This window comes from Lissotriton helveticus, chromosome 1_1, assembly GCF_964261635.1.
Source record: "Lissotriton helveticus chromosome 1_1, aLisHel1.1, whole genome shotgun sequence".
Lineage (NCBI taxonomy): Eukaryota > Metazoa > Chordata > Amphibia > Caudata > Salamandridae > Lissotriton > Lissotriton helveticus.
In genome coordinates, this window is record NC_136057.1 from 641,164,979 (window position 1) to 641,185,001 (window position 20,023).

General features: G+C 44.9%; 1 protein-coding gene across 3 annotated transcripts in view; it reads left to right on the forward strand.

Moving 5' to 3' along the window:
• Window positions 1–20,023, forward strand: part of MCM10 (minichromosome maintenance 10 replication initiation factor) — a 306,573-nt gene that overhangs the window by 195,259 nt on the left and 91,291 nt on the right. For all 3 annotated transcript variants that reach the window (XR_013606921.1, XM_078674170.1, XM_078674171.1), the window contains exons 12-14: window positions 9,574–9,687; window positions 9,776–9,884; window positions 9,983–10,208. Coding sequence is in view for 2 of the 3 variants with exons in the window: in XM_078674170.1 (XP_078530296.1) it covers window positions 9,574–9,687; window positions 9,776–9,884; window positions 9,983–10,208 (449 nt within the window). In the remaining variant the exon portion in view is untranslated. The remainder of the gene's footprint in view (window positions 1–9,573; window positions 9,688–9,775; window positions 9,885–9,982; window positions 10,209–20,023) is intronic.

Genomic DNA, 20,023 nt, shown 5'->3' on the forward strand with positions numbered 1-20,023 from the left:
GGAAGAGAGACATTCAAGGAGCCTGCTACTTGTAAACCCGTCAAGTAAAGGACGGAGAAAAAATACAAGCACTCCTCAAAGGACCCAGCCTACATACAGGGGACGGTCGCTGCTGACTCTATCATCACTGCAACAGCAAGAAGAAGGGCCAATGTGCCAACTACTTCGGGTCCACCCCCTGATAAAGAGAGCAGAAGGATGGACCTAACAGGAAGAAAAATCGAAAGGAATGCCGCTATGCACTGGTGCATGGCTAATTCCAACGCACTGCTCAACAGACACCATTACCAAATCATGGAGGAACTGGGGCAGTTGGTGAAACACCTCCCTCAGGAACACCAACAAAGGGCTACGCACCTAGTAGAGGAAGGGAAGAACTTGGCAAACTCTTGCCTAAAAACAGCACTGGACGGGGCAGACACGGCCAGCAGGCTTATGATGCTGGGCATCACTGAAAGAAGACAAGCCTGGCTCAGAATATCAGGCTTTAAACCGGAGGTGCAACACAACATCCTGAACACTCCGTTCAACGGTGAAACACTGTTCGGAGCACCAGTGGACGACAAGCTCTCACAGCTCAAAAAGGATAATGACACCGCAAGATCCATGGGGGCCTTGCAATTCAGGGGAGCGGAGAGAGGGACCCCGTCACGGAGACCACACGGGAGAGGGGGGAACCAGAAGGGAACGTCTCATCAGTCCTTCCAACATTCCCACCAAAGCGACACCCATACACAGCATGGCCAGCAAAAACAGCAGTGGCAATACCAACATAGGGGCCAGTCCTTTCGCGGGAGGGCGAGTGGACGTGGAAACAACAGGAGGGGTGGACAGCAAACCACCTTCAAGTGACTCTGCCACATTGACAGTGCACACCCTACAAAAATCTCCAAGGGTGGAGCACAAAAACAAAAAACAGGAGTCTCACGCACTGAAACACCACAAGCACGTGACACCAGTGAGAGGAAGATTAAAACTTTTCCTCCAGGAGTGGAGAAAGATTACAACAGACAAATGGATCATCAACACAATACAGTACGGGTACTGCATAGAGTTAGAAAACACACCACCAAGCAGAAGACCAAAGAAAAGAGCACTAGCAAAGAAGGAACTAGAGCTTCTTCAGAGGGAGGCAGAGGAACTGCTACTAAAGGAGGCTATCGAGCCTGTACCTCCCATGGAAAGGAACAAGGGGGTGTACTCTACGTACTTCCTAGTACCCAAGGTAGACGAAATAATGAGACCCATCCTGGACCTAAGGTTCCTCAACAAATTCATAAAGACAGAAATATTCAAAATGACTTCCCTGCAAGAAGTACTTCCACAGATTCAAACAGGGGACTTCATGGTCACCATAGACCTAAAGGATGCCTACCTACACATCCCAATGAACAGACGGCACAAACATCTGCTACGATTTGCAATCCACTCAGACCACTATCAATTCACGGCATTGGCCTTCGGACTAAAATCAGCACCGAGGGTGTTCACAAAGTGTCTGGCAGCAGTCGCAGCGCACTTAAGGAGGGAGGGGATACACGTATACCCTTACCTAGACGATTGGCCCATAAAGGCAAAGTCATACAACACGTGCAAGCAGCACGCTCAAAGAGTGACAGACACACTAATGGCCCTGGGTTTCTCCATCCACTGGAAGAAATCCTCGATAAACCCAGAACAGGTCAAGATATTTCTGGGGGCACAAATCAACACCGTGCAGGGGAAGGTGTTCCCCAGCGAGAAGAGAACGACGGCGCTGTTGAAGGAGGCACGCCTCTACCAGAAGGGCAAGCTCTGACAGTGAGGATGGTGAGCAAGATGATGGGCATGATGGCCTCATGCATCCACATAATACCAAATGTCCGACTACACATGAGACCACTCCAGGAGTGGCTGCAGGACCAATGGTCACAAGCAACAGGGTGTTGGGAGGACCTAGTGGTTGTAACGCACGCAGTGCACGAGGAGATATCATGGCGGGACAAAAGAAACATAACAAAGGAGAAGCTTCTAACGCCACCAACACCAACAGTGACCATCACCACGGACGCATCCCAAAAGGGATGGGGAGCACACATGGAAAAACTCCGAGTGAGGGGCCTGTGGACACAAGCGGATGCGATCAAGCACATCAATTACCTAGAACTAAAGACCGTTCTCCTAGCTATGAAAGCCTTCCAGACGAAGGTGTACAACCAAACAGTGCTAATCCAGACGGACAACACAACAGCGATGTTCTACATAAACAAACAAGGAGGAACACAATCAGCCCCGCTGTCCGAGCTAGCGCAGGAAATATGGAAATGGGCAATACCCCTGAAAATAGATCTACTGGCGATACATCTGCCAGGAAAAGACAACGTGGAAGCGGACTGGCTCAGCAGACAGACATCGGCCTCACACGAATGGGAGCTGAATGCACAAGAAACAAAGAGACTGTTCGACAGGTGGGGAACACCGTCAATAGACCTGTTTGCAACACACCAGAATGCAAAATGCCAACACTTCGCATTGAGACAACCAGGCGAAGGGTCCCTGGGGAATGCCCTATGGATAAGCTGGTCAAAGACATTTGCCTACGCTTTTCCGCCGATTCCCCTGATACACAAGGTACTCCGCAAGTGCAGGGCAAGCAACATGGCCCTGATACTGGTCGCACCCCAGTGTGCCAGGCAGACATGGTACTCACAGATTATGGAAATGACACAGAGTGCACCACACAAATTTGGGAGAAGGAAAGACCTACTCTCCATGCAAAACGGAGAGGTGTTGCATCCAGAGCCAGAAAGTCTCAGCCTAGCAGCCTGGCTCCTGAGGACATAGAGTCCGCACACCTAAAGCTACCTGAGAGCACCCTGAGGGTACTTCGAGAGGCAAGAAGACCAAGCACCCGTAAGTGCTACGTGGCCAAATGGAAGAGGTTCACATTATGGTGCAGAAAGGAAGGTCTGCACAACAAGATGACAAGAGACTCTACGGTCCTTAAGTACCTCACGCACCTGCTCGAGACCAACCTGAGCTCATCATTGCTAAGGGTACACCTAGCAGCCATTGTCGCCTACACTAGGGGGGAAACAGGCAAAAGCTTCTTTACTTCTATGATTGTAAAAAGATTCTTGGAAGGTGCAAAAAGGATCGCACTGCCTAAAAGGTTACCAGCACCGGCATGGAACCTCAATATAGTGCTGACAGAACTCATGAAGGCACCCTTTGAACCGATGCATAAAGCCTCACTACAGATGCTAACGTTAAAAACAGCATTCCTAGTGGCAATCACCTCACTACGCAGAGTAAGCGAGCTGCAGGCGTTAACGCTACAAGAACCCTACATACAAATTCACAACGATAGGGTGGTAATGAGAACGGACCCACACTTTATGCCAAAGGTGGTGTCCAAGTTCCACATCAACCAGACAATTCAAATACCAAGTTTCTTCCAGAAACCAACAACAAAAGCAGAAAGGGCACTGCACACTCTGGACACGAGACGCGCAGTCATGCATTACATAGAGAGAACTAAAGATCACAGAAAAACAAAACAGTTTTTTGTATCCTTTGCTGAAAGTTTCATGGGAAAAGCTGTTACTAAAGGGACAATTGCACGATGGATCGCGCAAGCTATACAATTCTGCCACAAACAAGCTGGGCAGGAACTAACAGAAGGGCCACGGGCCCATTCAACAAGGAAGAAGGGAGCTACAATAGCCTTCTTGGCAAAGACTCCTATTCAGGACATATGCCTGGCGGCAACATGGGCTTCTGTGCACACGTTTACAAAACACTACTGTGTGGACATACAAATGAACAAGGAAGCACAAGTGGGACAGAAGGTGCTTCAGCACATATCCAAGAACCCAAGCTCATCTTCCACCCAGCCGCCACAATAACAACAAACCGCTACGAAGTCTATGCACAGCATAGTGAATCCAGAAAGATTCACGCTGCAAAACGAATAGTTTCTTACCTGTCTGTGTAGTTTTGCAGCTTGAAGATCTTTCTGGATTCACTAGCGAACCCACCCACATCCGTCAGAAAAATGAGGCTGGAGAAAGTAGGTGGTAAAAAAAAAAAATAATAATAATAATAAAAAGGCTTCATGGAACTTCAAGGGAAACCGCGTTAAAAGGAAAATATATAAACATTGCCATACAATTCGGAAACAGAACACAAACGGAAAAGAAAAACGAATCCGAAGATGGCGCCCAAGGGTGGGAGCTTCCGCAGGAAGCATGCCGACGTCACAGGAAGGACACCAAAAGGTGGGACGTCGACGTCCACCTGGGCTACGAAAAAAAAAAAAAAAAAAGAATGACTACGATTCCGGACCCGACCACTAGACCGCGGAATAATGCACAGCATAGTGAATCCAGAAAGATCTTCAAGCTGCAAAACTACACCGACAGGTAAGAAACTATTCGTTATAAGTTGTGTTTGTACTGTCATTGGCAGCGCTGGCAGGGGCAATCCGTGGCGCAAGCTGCAGTGGCCTGCTGATGAGAGCCCTGGCACTTATTTCTTTGCAAATTGAGCACTGCTCTATGGGGACTACAGAAGGCACACAGATGTGAAAGGTTTTGTGCTGCTTTGACAGAGTGTTTGCTACCCTAAACTTGGTGTAAGTGTTTGAAATTTGAGGCTTCCGGGTTCAGTGGTTTGCACTCAGCAGTTGCCTTCTTGCTGGACCAGGTGGATGAGTATTTCACAATCCGAATTATTCCACTGCATTCAAATTAAGTATTATCTAACAAGGTTCTGTTGCATGGAACTGTGCTGCTTTGATGGAGTGCTACAACAATCTGTGTTTATATATTGAAGAAATACACAGTCCAGACAATATTGCCTTGCCATAAATAAAGCACCCATCAAGAAGCTGCCATGCCAAAAAGTATACCTACATAAACAACCAAGAGAGAATGCCAGTACTGCTTGTTATTCAACAATTATTTCAACCCCAACAAAATGTGTGGACGTACCATCAACCGTTTTCAAGCTCATTAGTAGCTTTTATTCAATTATCAAAAAGTTTTTTCAAAGGGTTTTCAATTCGACATTAAACATACATCTAATACATCTTTTGTCTATACATTACACAAAAATGGATATTACCATCTCATTCAACAATCCACAATTCTCTCGCCATCCCACATTCACGTCAGCCACTCTTAAAGAAAATTATAAACTACCCATTCATACTCCTACTTCTCATACCAAACAACATTGCTGTAAATCATAAATCCTTTTATATCCTATACAATTTTTACATATTGCTCCATCCTGTTAAACATTTACATTTACATTTATTAGAATACAACAAAGCAGGATTATTTCAAAACCAATTGTGAGCAAGTGTTTGGTAGTTCCACTGTCTACGCGTTTCAAACCCCTTTTAAATCCGGGTTCTCATCAGGACCAACCTCACTGTAATAACCAATCAAAAGAAACCAGTAAAATTCCACCTTAATACCGATTTGTACATCTCTGAGCCGCCAATATTCGCTCCACCAGTTTACCATTTTTTTTCTTCAAAAAAGCGTCACATCATATATTTACTTATTCAGTGTAATAAGAAGCCATCTGAACACCACCACCGTAAAGGAAAGGAAAAAGGAGAAAAACGAATACAAAACACTGCCCTGTATATGCTTGTTGCTTTTTCGTCATGTTTTTAACTATAGCACTTACTTTGAAAACCTGAATGGCTCCCTTGGTCGTATCACTTCCTGTGGTTAATGTTATCTTGTGCCGTGCATTACATCTCCATTAGTACTCTGCATGAAGGAAATATATATATCTGTAAAGCCCTATCTGCCTTCGGCCAAAAGTCCTTTATAGGATATGCCATCACAACGCGGCGGAAGGAATTCATACCTCCAGTGTCGAGTCTAAATGGTAAATCAAGAGACTCCTCGCGTGAGATCTCCGCTGGTGCTGGACAAAGGAGACAGAACGTGTAGAGTATTAAGCGCCCGTGTCTTCCGTAAATTAATGGTTTAAAGTAATTCTTCAGCGTACAGACAATTTCTACTTGAGAGCATGAGTAACTCACCCTATCCACGGCAGTTCCTCCCTCTATCTATCGCCCTCGCGCTATCAATCTATCGCCCTCCCTCTATCTATCGCCCTCCCTCTATCTATCGCCCTCCCTCTATCTATCGCCCTCCCTCTATCTATCGCCCTCCCTCTATCGATCGCTCTCCCTCTATCTATTGCATCACCACAGCATCACTCCGCACCACCACAGCATCACTCAGGGGCACCACAACATCACTATGCGCTACCACAACATCACTCGTCGCCACCACAGCATCACTCAGCGCCACCACAGCATCAACCTGTGCAACCATTCAACAACAACTGGTTCAAATCTGTTCTCTCAATGTTTCAAACATTATTACAAATGTCACAAAAAGATGTTAATATTTCACTTCTGTTCTTGGATTTTCGTCACAATAAAATACACTGAACATAATCTTCACAAAAGTTATTTACAAAAGTTTAAGCTATTGCCATTATAAATTACAATAACTTTTATTTAAGTATTAATTATTAAAAAAATTAAAAGCCATTGTTATTTGTAATATCAATATAACTAAGTCACATAAATACAACCCATATTGCATTACAAATGTTATAGGTGTCACATTTTCGAAAGTTAAAACTATTGGCATTGTAAATAACAAAGCTATTAATTTCGCTATTCTCAAAACGAACACATAAATAAACAATTTGTCATTTACAATACCAATAGCTCAAACTTTCCTAATGCGAGACCTATTGCATTGCAAATGCTTGTTTTTCTTCTATGCTGGCATTTTGAGGTGGGGCGCCAATCTGGAGAGGGGGTTTCTTTGGTGTATGTATTTTGTGATTTTCTTCCTGATGAAAAGCGGTCCTGTTCTTTGTACTGCTTTGTTAGTGAAACAAATCAGTTTGACAGTGGATCTTCTAGCAACTGGCCCTTAAGGCAAGGGTGATGTGGACTTGTGATTTGTGGATCACGAATGGCGTCTTCTCTCGGACGTGGTGCAAGGTCTCTTTAGACAGTGGAGAGAACCTTGATTAGATCTATTCGCCACCGAAGAGAACGTGCAATGTCAACAATTATGTACGTTGGAATTTCCAAGGCGGCCCTCGCTAGGCAACGCTTTTCGGCATGATTGGAGTTGCGGTCTGTTGTACGCCTTTCCGCCTATACCACTTCTGCCCAGAGTGCTGAAGAAGTTCAGGCGCGACCGGGCCTAAGTCATTCTTGTGGCACCAGACTGGGCTCGAAGAGTTTGGTATCCCGAGCTACTCAGTATGACAATCGATCCTGCGATCCGACTGCCTCTTCAGGAGGATCTTCTGTCGCAGCAGCAGGGGACCGTCCTCCACCCGAACCTGTCCAGCCTCCACCTCTTTGTGTGGAGATTGAGCAGCGGCAGTTGATTCCTTTTAACTTGCCTCCTGAAGTCTGTGATGTCATTCTAGCAGCCAGGCGTCCCTTCACGAAGTTGGTATACGACTGCAGCTGGAACAAATTTGTGGCATCGTGCACAGCAAAGGCTGTGGATCCCCTTTCTGTCCCTATTTCAGAAGTTCTTCCGTTTCTCCTATCCTTGGCCCAGCAGGGCTCTGCTCTGGGCACTATCAAGGGCTATCTTTCTGCTATTTCGGCCATTCTCAGGCTCCCTGATCAGCCCTCTCTTTTCAAGTCCCCTGTTGTAAATATATTTCTCAAAGGCATTACTCCTCTTTTCCCTCCTATTCCTTTCATAATGCCACAGTGGGATGTGAATCTGGTTCTTACATATCTAATGTGCGCTCCCTTTGAGCCTCTGCACAATTGTCCTCTTCGTCTGCTGACCTTGAAGACCGCTTTCCTGGTTGCCATCACCTCTGTCAGGAGGGTGAGTGAGCTCCAGGCTCTTTCTTGTAAGCCTCCTTTTCTATATGTCCATCCAGACAAGGTTGTGTTCAGGACACGCCCATCGTTTCTGCCAAAGGTTGTCACTGCCTTTCACATCGGGCAGACCATCACTTTGCCCACCTTCTTTTCGCCTCCGCATCCTTCTAGATAAAGAGTGGCTCCACTGTCTGGACCCAAAACGTGCGCTCTTGTTTTACTTGAACCGTACACAACAGTTCCGGGTGGATGACCAGCTCCTTGTTGGCTACGTTGGTGCCAAAAAAGGTTGGGCCATACACAAGCGGACTATCTCCCGATGGGTCGTCTTGTGTATTAAAGACTGGTATTCTCTGGCTAAAAAGGAAGCTCTGTTGAAGCTGCGCTCCCATTCCACCAGGGCGATTGAAGCCACTACTGCATTGGGACGTGGTGTCCCCCTGCAAGACATCTGTCAGGCAGCTACGTGGGCATTGCTGCACACTTTTACTAAGCACTACTGCCTGGACAGCCAAGTCCGGAGAGACTGCTTCTTTGGCCATTCTGTTCTCCGAGACTTCCTAGTGTGATTTTGGTTTGCAGACCCACCACCGGGGTTAGTATTGCTTGGGTATCTATTCTAAGGTAAGGAATCTGTCACTATGTGTTTCTTTCAGATGAACAAGTTACTTACCTTCGGTAACAATATATCTGTGAGAAACAGTAGTGTAAGAAACATTAGTAGTGATAGATTGCTTACCACCCTATCCATCTTCCCCGTTCTGCAAACTGATTTCTAGGGTTAAGGTAGTCCCTTTCAGGGCCCTAGTTTCAAGGCACCAGTGGTCAGTATCTTGCATGGCTCTGCGTTTTCTGGCACGGAAAGTTGTGTACAGAACTGACATCAGTACGCGAAGGCGGCGTCTAAGTAGCTGCCGCAACATCATCTCTGCCACCACGACACCAACGATGGGCGTGGAGCCGCGCAACGCCACCTTCCGACGCGCAGGGGTACTGCTGCCGAAAACTTTCCGGATCCAATCTGATTCCTGGGGGTAATTCTAAGGAAAGGAATCTATCACTACTAATGATTCTTACAGATTTATTGTTACTGAAGGTAAGTAACTTGTTCAATAGGGCAGCTTTCAGAGTTTATAAAGGGAAAGAGTCCATATTTTCTCTCTTGCAACTTTGTCTGATTTATTTTTGCCTTTCAAGATATTTTGTTGTTTTTAGTCAAATATTCTTTATAGGGGCTAATTGGGCCAACATTTTCATTTAACAACAAATGCAGAAAATGTTGCCTCTTATTGGCATATGATCTTAAGTTGATTGCAGTATGAAAAGATGTACAGAAGCATGTTACCGTTTATAAATAAGAGGAATATCCATGTCTGAGAAGCAGAATGTAACTTTTCCTTCATGCTCTATTTTTCCTCGCCTTCAGCATGCTCTTTTACTCCTCCAATGCTTAGTGTCCCCTTTTTCATAAGATCTTTCTCTTCTTATTGCTCTGTCTCTACATTCTTCTGTTTGTCTCCACTTGTATTTATCCTATATATCCATTTCTCTCAGGTTCTGTCTCCAAACCACTCATCTTTTTTTCCTGCTTCTTTTGCCACTTTATTCATCAGGCACAATCTTTTCTCTCCTTCTGCATTTTGTTATTATATCTGAAGTGTTATGTTCATATCCATATTGTCTTTCAGCTGCTTTAAAGAAGAAGGAGCTGCAATGTTCAGATGAATTTAAGGACTTGCTGGGCATGCCAAGTCCAGGAGCACTACATTTAAAACAACACTTGAACAAGGCTGCTGCGCAGGGTAATGCAATTTTTAATGTGTGTTTTCCTTTAGAAAAACTTCTCTTTCGAAGATTGTTATGTTTTCATTTTTAATCTTGAAACTGCAGCTAGTCAAGGGCCGGGTTTCCAGTCAATATCTGCATCAGCCCTTCTTAAGCAACAGAGGCAGCAAATGCTTGAATCACGGAAAAAACGAGCAGAGGAAACCCAGAAGAGGTATGAAGAAATGGACACCTTTTAAAACTATGATTTAAACTTTAAACAATTCTCTTGTTACTTTATCTTTTTTTCCCATTTGTTTTGCTAACTGTTAGGTTGCTTCAAGTTCCAGACCGAGCAGACTGCCCAAGTATGTCATCTGTGGGAGAGCTCGCCCTGCGCTCCCCTCAGCCGGGCAATGAGTTTCCAAAAGAACATCAAGTAGCAACCATTCAGATGCCCAAACTAGGGCGCGGCTTCTCTGAGGGAGACGACATTCTCTTTTTCAACAGCTCTCCTCCACCAGCACCTAAGCTGAGTGTTTCGGCAGAAGCTAAAAAGGTAAGAATTGTCTTTCCCGCTAGCTAAGCAGTGATTTTTTTTGGTGTCACTCCTATTTTTGTCTTTACAGAATTTAAATTATGATTAAAGTCACTCTCTGCATGTTAAATTAATAAATAGCTAAAAACAATCTTGAATGGATATTATTAGTTCTTCTTATTGTTAGTGCATGTCACTCTTTAATCCTGTGTAGGAAGCTGTCTCTCTTTTTTTTGTTTAATCTATTTATTAAAGATTTTGTTATTGCAAACATATACAGGAGAAGCTACATCATTGTATACAACACCATACAAAGCTAGTAGAGAAAAAGAGTCTAGTCTAAATTACACAATAGCTGTACGCTGACATCCATTACATTTGTCAATTTTGCATATCTGAGATTCACATATAGCATTTCCCGTTAATCATATAACCTCCACCAGCCAGTCAGAATGCTGCAACATCACATTATGGTACAATAAAAAAGAAATGTATTTCAACAAAACTTGTCAATTACAAATATGCAGCTTTTATGGCTTCACTCCGCCATTTCACATTAATCTGTTCAGAAAGCCAAACACATTTTAGAGAAAAACAATGCCCTAACATGGTAGGAACTGCTAGAAAAGAGGGTGGGAAGGGAAATAGGGGCTGCAAAGAGGTGTGGGAAGAAATACAGATCCCTGTGATTCCGAAAGGGGATCCCATCAATTGTGTAGGAAGCTGACTCTTTATGTGCTATATCAATATTCTGATATGCCATGTAAAAAGTCCAGGAGTTCCCTCACTAGTCGACTATGCAATCCCAAAGTGCTCTGTTAGGGTGTAGTGTGGTCAAGCAGCCTTAAGCGTAACACAGAGGAGTGTAAGACATTTGAAAAATACACACAATGATTAATAAATGACAACACGACTCCAGAAGGAGATCCACATGAATTTATAAAAATAGCAAGTATCTTTATATATGTTTAAAAGGCAAGAGAATAAGGGTTCAGGTAAGTATGTTTTCAAATATAAATTCTTTTCACTTTAAAAAGTAGACACAGTGCAATTTCTGAGTTCTGCAATGTTAGCCTATGAAAGGAAGAACAGGTTCTGCAAATATATATAGTACGGCGACTTACAGGACCAATCTCCAAGAGTTAAGGTGAGTGGTGGGCAAGGTCCAAGGCAGCATGAACAGTACACCACCAGTGCCATAAAGGGGCGGTAAGGTGCAGGGTGGAAATCAGGTTCGAGAGTCAAATGCATTTCAATGGGGATCGGTCTCTGTAAAAAGAGACTGCAGGCTCTCGCTAGGAAGCCAGTCATGCTGAACCAGCAAGCAAGCTCAGGCCATGCAATGCTTGGGGGCAAGGTAGGGGGGCATGACAACTTTGGTCCTCTTCTCCAAGGCCTAGGGGCAACAGCTGCTGAGTTGTCTTTAGGCATCAGGTTTTTCTTACTGGCGTAGTCTCGGTCAAGGGGGCCTACGTACAGAGCCTGCAGGCGACGTGGGGAGTCCAGGAGGGGTAAAACCACAATGGACTCGGGCTCTGGGAGGCTGGGGAACCTTGCTGGGACTGTTGGCCCACTTCAGCTTAGGCCCGAGCCCACAGGCGCAGTGGTGGCTTCAAGTGTCTGTTTTCGATGGTTCTGGAGGCCTCAGAGTCTCTTCGTTGGAGTTTCTTCTTGAACAGGTCTGCTGTTATTGTTTTCCTCCACAGGATAATAGTGAATTGTTCAGAAATTCTACTCGCAGATCTCATTCTACCCATAACCTAGAATACACATTGAGCATAAACAAGCTGTCCTCATGCACACCGTGCACGAAGGCATGCCGCAAAACGCATCGTGAGTACACTCAATGCTACATCTCCCCCCCCCCCTTTTTTCTTATTTTTTTACATAAGGATTAAATTGCAATGTGACCTAAAGTACTTAAATCATAACAATTTAAAAACTTAAGGCTAAATCTAGACAAACTATACAATATACCCCTAAAGTGGTGTAAAAGAATGAATACATCAGCTACAGCTGCCAAAAATGAGTACAAATTCATAAGAATAACACATAGTCACTGAACCTGCTAGGTGTCTTTTTTTTTTTTTTGCGACACTCAACAACACCTCGGTCCTTGGTACCAACAATGTCCCCCATACCAGCTTCCCCGGGGCAGGTGTCTACGCTTACCAAAGAGGGTAAGCCTGGAGACATTCAAGAGGAAGAAGAAAAAGAAGATGCGGCTGACACCTACTGTGGATTCTGCAATCACCCAGACAAATCACATTGATCTATTTCTTTCTCAGATAGCTTCCTTAAGGCTTTCACCTGCATATCAGAAAGGCGAACAAGGCTTCTCTTATTCTACCACCTCTTGTTACCAAGGAGAGCTGACCATTTGCTCGCTCTTGTGACCTGTATAGGCAATGAAAATCTCAACAAACCTTTCATATCCGTTCTTGGGTTCTTTAGCAATACCCTATCATCTATGTGAAAATCCAGGTTGTTAAAGCTCCTACCTGCAACCACACATTCCTTCATGGCAGTTTGTCTCTGTTCTACACGGGCATTCATTGAAGCACATACTGGTCCCCCATCACCAAAAGTATTCACACATCGCAAGCACACAAGGTACAAACTAGTAGGCCCCTCTCTTCCTCTCAACAACGTGAAGGGAGCAACACCAGTGGGGTGATGTGGTGCGATGTTGTAAACCCAAATTACATTTTTTCATAAACTCTTCGACATCTGGTCCATATGACAATGCTGACTGAAATCCTTCCCTTCCTTTTCTCTTCTATTTGTCCTCTCCACTAAACCATTCGAGGTTGAAGAGTACGAAGCGACTTTGAGATGTCGAACATCATTAAGTTCCAAAAATTTACACATCTTGTGAGACAAGAAATGTGTTCCGTTGTCATTTACTATAGTTCTGGGCAAGCCCTGAACTAAAAGTGCCTGCTCTAGAAACCTGACACAATTTCCAGTGCTCAGAGCATCATGTAATGTGATGCAATCATTTGGAATGGTAATCTATTAACAAAATTAAATACCTAATGTTTCTAGGTAGAACTTCGTATGGACCTGAAAAATCCATCCCAAGCTTATTCCACAGTCCCTCTGGAAATGAAACAAGATGAAGAGGTGTGTCTATAACATTCCATTTTTTGTTTGGCAACAGACATTTGTTGCATGCATCCAGAAAATACTTAACTTGGGACTCCAAAGAGACCCACAAATAGAGTAACTTAATCAGTTTAAATGTCTTTGTTACACCCAAGTGCCCACGGTGTGCCGCCATAATAATGTCCTTCGTTATGCCTTGAGGAGGGATGAACATATCATGACCCATAATAAAATAACTAATCACAGATAATCTGATACCTGAAAAAAGAACTTCAATTCCCCAGATAATTTCATTCCTTCAGGCCATCCTTCCTCCACAAATTTTTTGACTTGGTTAAGCGTAGAGTCCATCACATAAGCGTTCTGCCACACTTGCTCTGTGATAGGAACACACTCTGCCATAGCATCCACCACAGCCACTACGCACTGTGTCTCTTCCATCTCACGTGAATCCTCTTCACACACTGCCATACATGACAGGCAATCCGACCTGAAGTTCTTTCTCTCTGGCAAATACTTGATGCTGAAATTATATTCCTGCAACTTTGATAACAGGCGTACAAGTCTGCCTACACCACTGCCTTTCAAGATATGCACAAGAGGTTAGTGATCTCGGAAGACCTCAAACTCATAACCCCAGAGATAAGTTCTACACTTATCGATGGCCCAGACGCAAGCCAGAGCTTTGTGCTCAATAGTCCTGTAGTGTGTTTCCGCAGACCTCAGCACTCTAGAAGCAAAAGCTACAGTGTGTTCCTTGCCCGACACCCACTGACCTAGAATAACTCCCAATCTAGTCAAACTTGCATCCACATTAATGAAACCTTTTCAATTGTCTTGAACCACGTAGTGCGAAAGCCCCCACAATCAAACCGTTAATTTTCTCAAAAACCAATGATCGCTGCTCAGACCATGCAAACCTTGCCTCTTTCCTCAACAAAGCACACAAAGGTTCCACAACCTGTGCATAACAATGAATAAATCGGGCTTAGATTCCACCAGGTCCAGGAAAGATCGAAGTGCATCCCTGCCTTTGGGAGAAGCAGCTTCTTGAATATCCTAAATCAGGGAAAATTTGGGTTTGATACCCTCGGGTAAAATCAGATGCTCTAAATATTCTGTTGTGCACAAAAATTTCACTAGTCTTTATGGATAGTCATCCCTGCTTTGGCCAACACAGACAACACATTGGGTAGAGAAACATTATCCCAATCATCAGCAAAGACCAAAATATCATTTTGGTAATCCTGTACCCCAGGGATGTCTTCCAACAGATTGTCATCAGTTTCTGGAAGACGTTCGCTGCAGAAGTTAGCCCAATAGGCAATTTGAGGTACCTGAACACCCCGAATGGGGTAACAAATGTGGTCAGTTCGCGGGAGTCCGCATTGAGAGGCATCTGGTGGTAGGCAGAGGGCAAATCTAAGATCAAAAAACATTTTGCTCCACTGAACTTGGCCGGAAACTTCTGTGTTTTGGGGTGGGAATGGCAGTCCACCAAAATGTTCTTATTCAAGGAGCGCAAGTCAGCACAAAGCCTAACCTCCCTAGTTTTCTTTTTCGCCACCGCAATGGGAGAACCCTGTCCAGAAGAGTCACAAGGTGTGATTACACTCTTAGCACACACATCCTTTAAAACAGCCTTAAGTTCATGTCTCGCACTTAATGGAAGTGAACGTACTTTATGGCGAATTCGATGTTCAAAGCCTTTGACTGACCCAAGATGAGATTTCGAGCTACACCTATAATAACTCAAATTTCGTTTCTTAAGAGGTTGTTTACCACCCTTGTATGCGTTTACAGCAGAAACGGAATCAGTGAGATCCTCCTCTACTTTTAACACATTTACATTGTGCTCGCTATGAATCTCTTTGCTTGAAACCATTGACCGTTCAATGCTTTTTGCAATGTCAATTTTTTCCACCAACATACGTTTCCTGCAACTGAGTAGGCGTTCCTTATTTTTCTTTTTAAACATGCAAACTCAGAATGGTTCTTCATGTATATATCCGTATGAGCTTCGAACTCACAAGTAGCTAAGACTCTCAAAACCAAAATGTACTCTTCCACACTCATCGACTTGCTGTCTCCTCATCAAGATATTATACCTTTCAAGCTTAATACTTGGTTCCTCCGCATACTGCTTACACATGCACGCTAATGCTTCCTTGTAATGGTCCCAAGACTCTGTCACCAGAACACCTTGCGGTGGGAGAACAGACGGAAGATTCGCGAATACTTGCTGTGCTGCCAAATCCATGCAACTATATAAAATTGCAACCCTGTGTTCTTGTGAGTCCTTAACTGCATGGCCACAAGGTAGTTCTCAAAGTTTTTTTACCAGTGGCGGCACTTAATGCTATGCTTTCCTGGGGGCTGAAGAAACGGAGGTGGTTGTGCAAACTCCTGTGCAGTTGCCATTACGTGAGAACAAATTTGTAAGGTGGGAAACTCCAAGGTGATATCAAGTGGCCCACCGGAAAATATAAGCTTTAAATAATAGGTGTGCCTGTTACCATAACCATGTGCAGGCAAAACAAACCAATAGCACGTACATGTTGAAGCTTCTGGATATGTGCTATGAGTCAGAGGTGTGCCTGTCACCATGTGTGTGCATGCAAAACCAAATAAATCTTACTTGAAATTGTGCAGATAAGGTGTGCCTGTCAACGTGAAATAAGCAAGCCCACCAAATGACCTGAGCAGAGCAGATCAATGTGAGAGTGCAGACACTCCAGGGGTCGCTAATTGTCCGATTGAGTATGCCAGCAAAAGTAAACCGGACGCTGCGAGAGGATAGGGCCTTATAAAGCACCCAATCCAAGATGGCCACCACGGCGTCAAATGTGCCATGATGTATTTACTGGTTGTTCCGTTAATGGGCTTAGTTGAGTGCCCAATTCAAGATTACAGCCAAAGCGTCACACGTGACAACCAGTCTTAAGCTTGCATACGCTTGAGGATACGGGTGTCACCTTCAAAAACATTCACACAACCCCTTCAGGAGTACGCACAGAATGCAGTCGCCTCACATGAACATGACAGGACGTTGAAGCTGCAGCCCCCTCACAGGAGCTTGCCAGGACGTCGCAGGTAAGGCATTCTGGGTCCGAAGGTAAAAAACGAATTTACAGCTGGTGAACGTATAGCGTGGAAATACTCTTGTCGCCAAGTTGTACTGATGAGGACCGAACCCAAGAAAGTGTTCATGTAAGTTTATTCAAGGACAATGCACCCACAATAGGAGCACCCAGCATTTGCGAGGTCCGTCAGCAACTGACTAAACATTGTAATCGAGTTTGCGGATCTCATTCCCCCCAGAACACACACTGAGCATAAACAAGATGTCTTCATGCACACCGTGCATGAGGGCTTGCCACACTTTGCCTCGTGAAAACGTTCAATGCTACAACCATGCCCCCACATTACAACAAGGATATGGTTATGTTTTTAAAAATGCCACTGACAGGATTATCTATCAGAGCCCTATAAGGGCGACCAATAGAGGTTTTAACCAGGGAAATGGACAACAAATTAATAGAGACACTAGAGAAATACCCCAGCAATAAAGACATAAAAGGGGTGTATTTACCTTAATTCAGTGTTCCAAAGAGCAACTGGATGTTGAAACCTATATCGGATTTGGGATTTACTAGTGGATTGGCATGTGCAAGTTGATTGCCGCCTAAGAGTTCAGGGTGACCACACTAAAAGAAGTCATATCGATTTTGTTCGTGGTGAATTCCTCAACACAGTTGATCTGAATAATGTGTATTTCCATTTACTCCTACATCAGAAGCACAAGAAGATTCACAATAGTTCATTACAAAGCATTACTTGTACTCTTTAGGGTAACATGTGCTACAAAAGTATTCCCTTTTGTTGGCAATAGCTCATCTCGGGAGACCTGCAATTATAATGTTATATCTATATACAGCAGAGAGTATCGAGCATTCTTTGGAGGAGGATAAGAGATTGGACTGCTTCTGAATAGTGTATTTGTTCAAAATGTTTTTGTGGCTTGAAATGGTGTAAATTTACTTGCAAACTACAGCGTCTTTTCAAGAGGCCACAAAAGAAATACATTTACAAAATCCGTGGCGGCTCCTCTATACGGGCGTTTGGGTGCCGGCCCCCTGCTTTCTCGCCGTGCGAGAAGGCAGAAACATAAATGGGAATAACTATCATTTGTTTCTGCCTTCTCGCACGGCGAGAAAGCTGAAGTTCCTGGTTGGGAGTGGGCGGTGTTTCTCGAGGGCATGGGGGAGTGGCTTGCCCACTGTTGTTCCTACTGACTGACTAGGCAGCCTGAGGCCGCCCAAACAGTCAGTAGGAACAACAGTGGGTAAGCCACTCCCCCCTGCCCCCGAGAAACACCGCCCACTCTCCCTTTTGTCTCTGTATGCTGCAGCATACGGAGAGAAAATGACCCGGGTGGGGCAGCGGCCTTACCAATCGCAACGCTGCCATTGCAGTGTTCTGATTGGTGGTGGGGAGGGAGGCTGCCTGCAGCCTTCCTGGTGACGAGCTGCAGAATTCAAAATGCAGTCGGGAGTCTCGGGACTTGAGGAAAAGCGGGACGGTAAGTTTAACTTATATTTTATATATATTTTTCCCTTAAACCCTCCTGCCTCCCCCATCCCCTCCGCGGCGACCCCATTTCCACCCCCCCCCCCACCCGCCCGTAATGCCAGCCGCGACTGCATGAATGTATGTGAATTAGTGCTGTGTGCTTTGAATGGGTGTGTGCATGGGTATGTGCTAGCGAATGATGGGTGTATGTGTGCCCGCTTGTGAATGAATGGGTGTGAGTGCACATGTAGATGGGTGGGAGTGAGTATGTGTGTATGGGTGCTTTCAGATATTTGGGGAGCATTAAAGAGGGTCCGCGCTCCTGATCTGGAGAGTGCAGGGGTTGGAAGCAGTGCGGGGTCGGGTTCATGGGAGAGGGCTAAAGACCACTATAGCAGACGCCCGGTCCAAAGGATTGAAAGGCTACGGTGACGAACAATGAGACTGAATGCGAAGAAGGTAATTTCTGTCCCGTGACCTCCCAATTGGTAAGCAAACGACAGCCATAATTGTGGTGCAGAGGGACGCTCTCACCCCTGCGTCTTTTACACAGATGATAGCTGCGCCCTTGTAAGCTCCCGAGCAGTGGCGGCTCGTAATGTCCGCCCCACTACTCGTCGACATTACGAGCCGCCACTGTACAAAATGATTATGGCACAAAACTAAATCTGAAGATGACACACAACATGAATGATGGACGAACGGCAGCTGGACATCACACAGGATTTTCCTTTCAGAGATAACACTCTTCCTCCCACCAACAAGGACAACATCCAACTTTGCCTAAAAATATTTGTATTCCATCTTGAACTGCAAAACTGTTTCAGCATGTGATTAGTTTCTTCCATCATCAAGCGGCTTTAATATTCGGCAACAGAACAGAGAGCAAGGGAAGGGCGGAGGTCTTGCCATAATTTATAAGGACCCCCTAACCTGCAGACTCGAGGAGGGTGGAATCTCAGATACAGAAAGCGCCGGCTTCAATATCCAGATCTCATCTACCCTTTCCCTTTCTGGCTTCCTCATTTATCGTCCTCCAGGAAGTCTTAGGTCTTTTTCTGACTCCCTACTAGAAGCCACCCTAACAGCTGCAGCTCGGGCTTCCAACTTTATGGTATTAGGAGACCTAAACCTGCATTTTGAGGATCTCAAGGACAGATCCGCCGTAGATTTAATTTCAAACTTTCAAACCCTTGAACTCGAGCTCTTAAATAAGGAAGCCACCCACAATAAAGGCCACCTGCTGGACCCGATCTTTTCTAACATCTCCCAGCTTGCACTGAAATCCCCGCTGCCCTTACCTTGGTCGGACCACTTCGCCGTGCCTTTTTTCTGGGAAATTTTTCCCGAAAAGACCAAGGCTCCTCATCCTCGCATACTTCAAAGAGCCTGGCCGAAGCTTTCGGTGGAAAGCCTGAAAACTGCCCTTGAACAGTCCATTCCCGAAGTTGGATCCGATGTCCTACAAGCAGACACAAATTTCCATAACTGGCTCACGAATTCTCTGGACACGGTTCTGCCCCTTAAATCAATTATAAAAAAGAGTAGCACTTTTAAATCCCCCTGGTTCACGGCCGAACTAAGAGAGCTCAGAAAGGCCTGTAAAAAATCCGAACGTTCATGGAGGAAAGATTGGGCACCTAGCAGCAAGACCTCTTATCAGGCAGCTCTGAGGCTCTATAAAGCCGCACGACAGAAATCAAAGGCAGATTTCTTTGAGGAGAAAATTAGACTGTCAGCCAACTCCTCCAGGGAAACGTATAAAAAGTTAACCAGCTTCTTAAAATTCCAGCCCCAATCACCACGCATAATGAGCCCGAAGCCAGGTGCGATCAACTAGCAGACTTCTTCGATGGAAAGATACAGAAAATTCTTGACAGCCTCCCTCAATCTCCCGCAACACCTTCCATCGAAGCCGTCTCCATCGCGTCTACTAGTCCTCAATTTAAAGCGTTTAGCGCTATAACCAGGGAAGACTTTTGCACCACTCTCTCGAACATAAAAAGTGGTTCCCCTTCCGACCCCGCTCCGATGCACATCCTCAAACAGATCCTGAGTACTATAGCCCCTATGGCCACAGAACTGCTAAACATCTCATTTACCACAGGCATTGTCCCCCCGAGCTGGAAACAGGCCAAAATCAAAGCGCTCTTAAA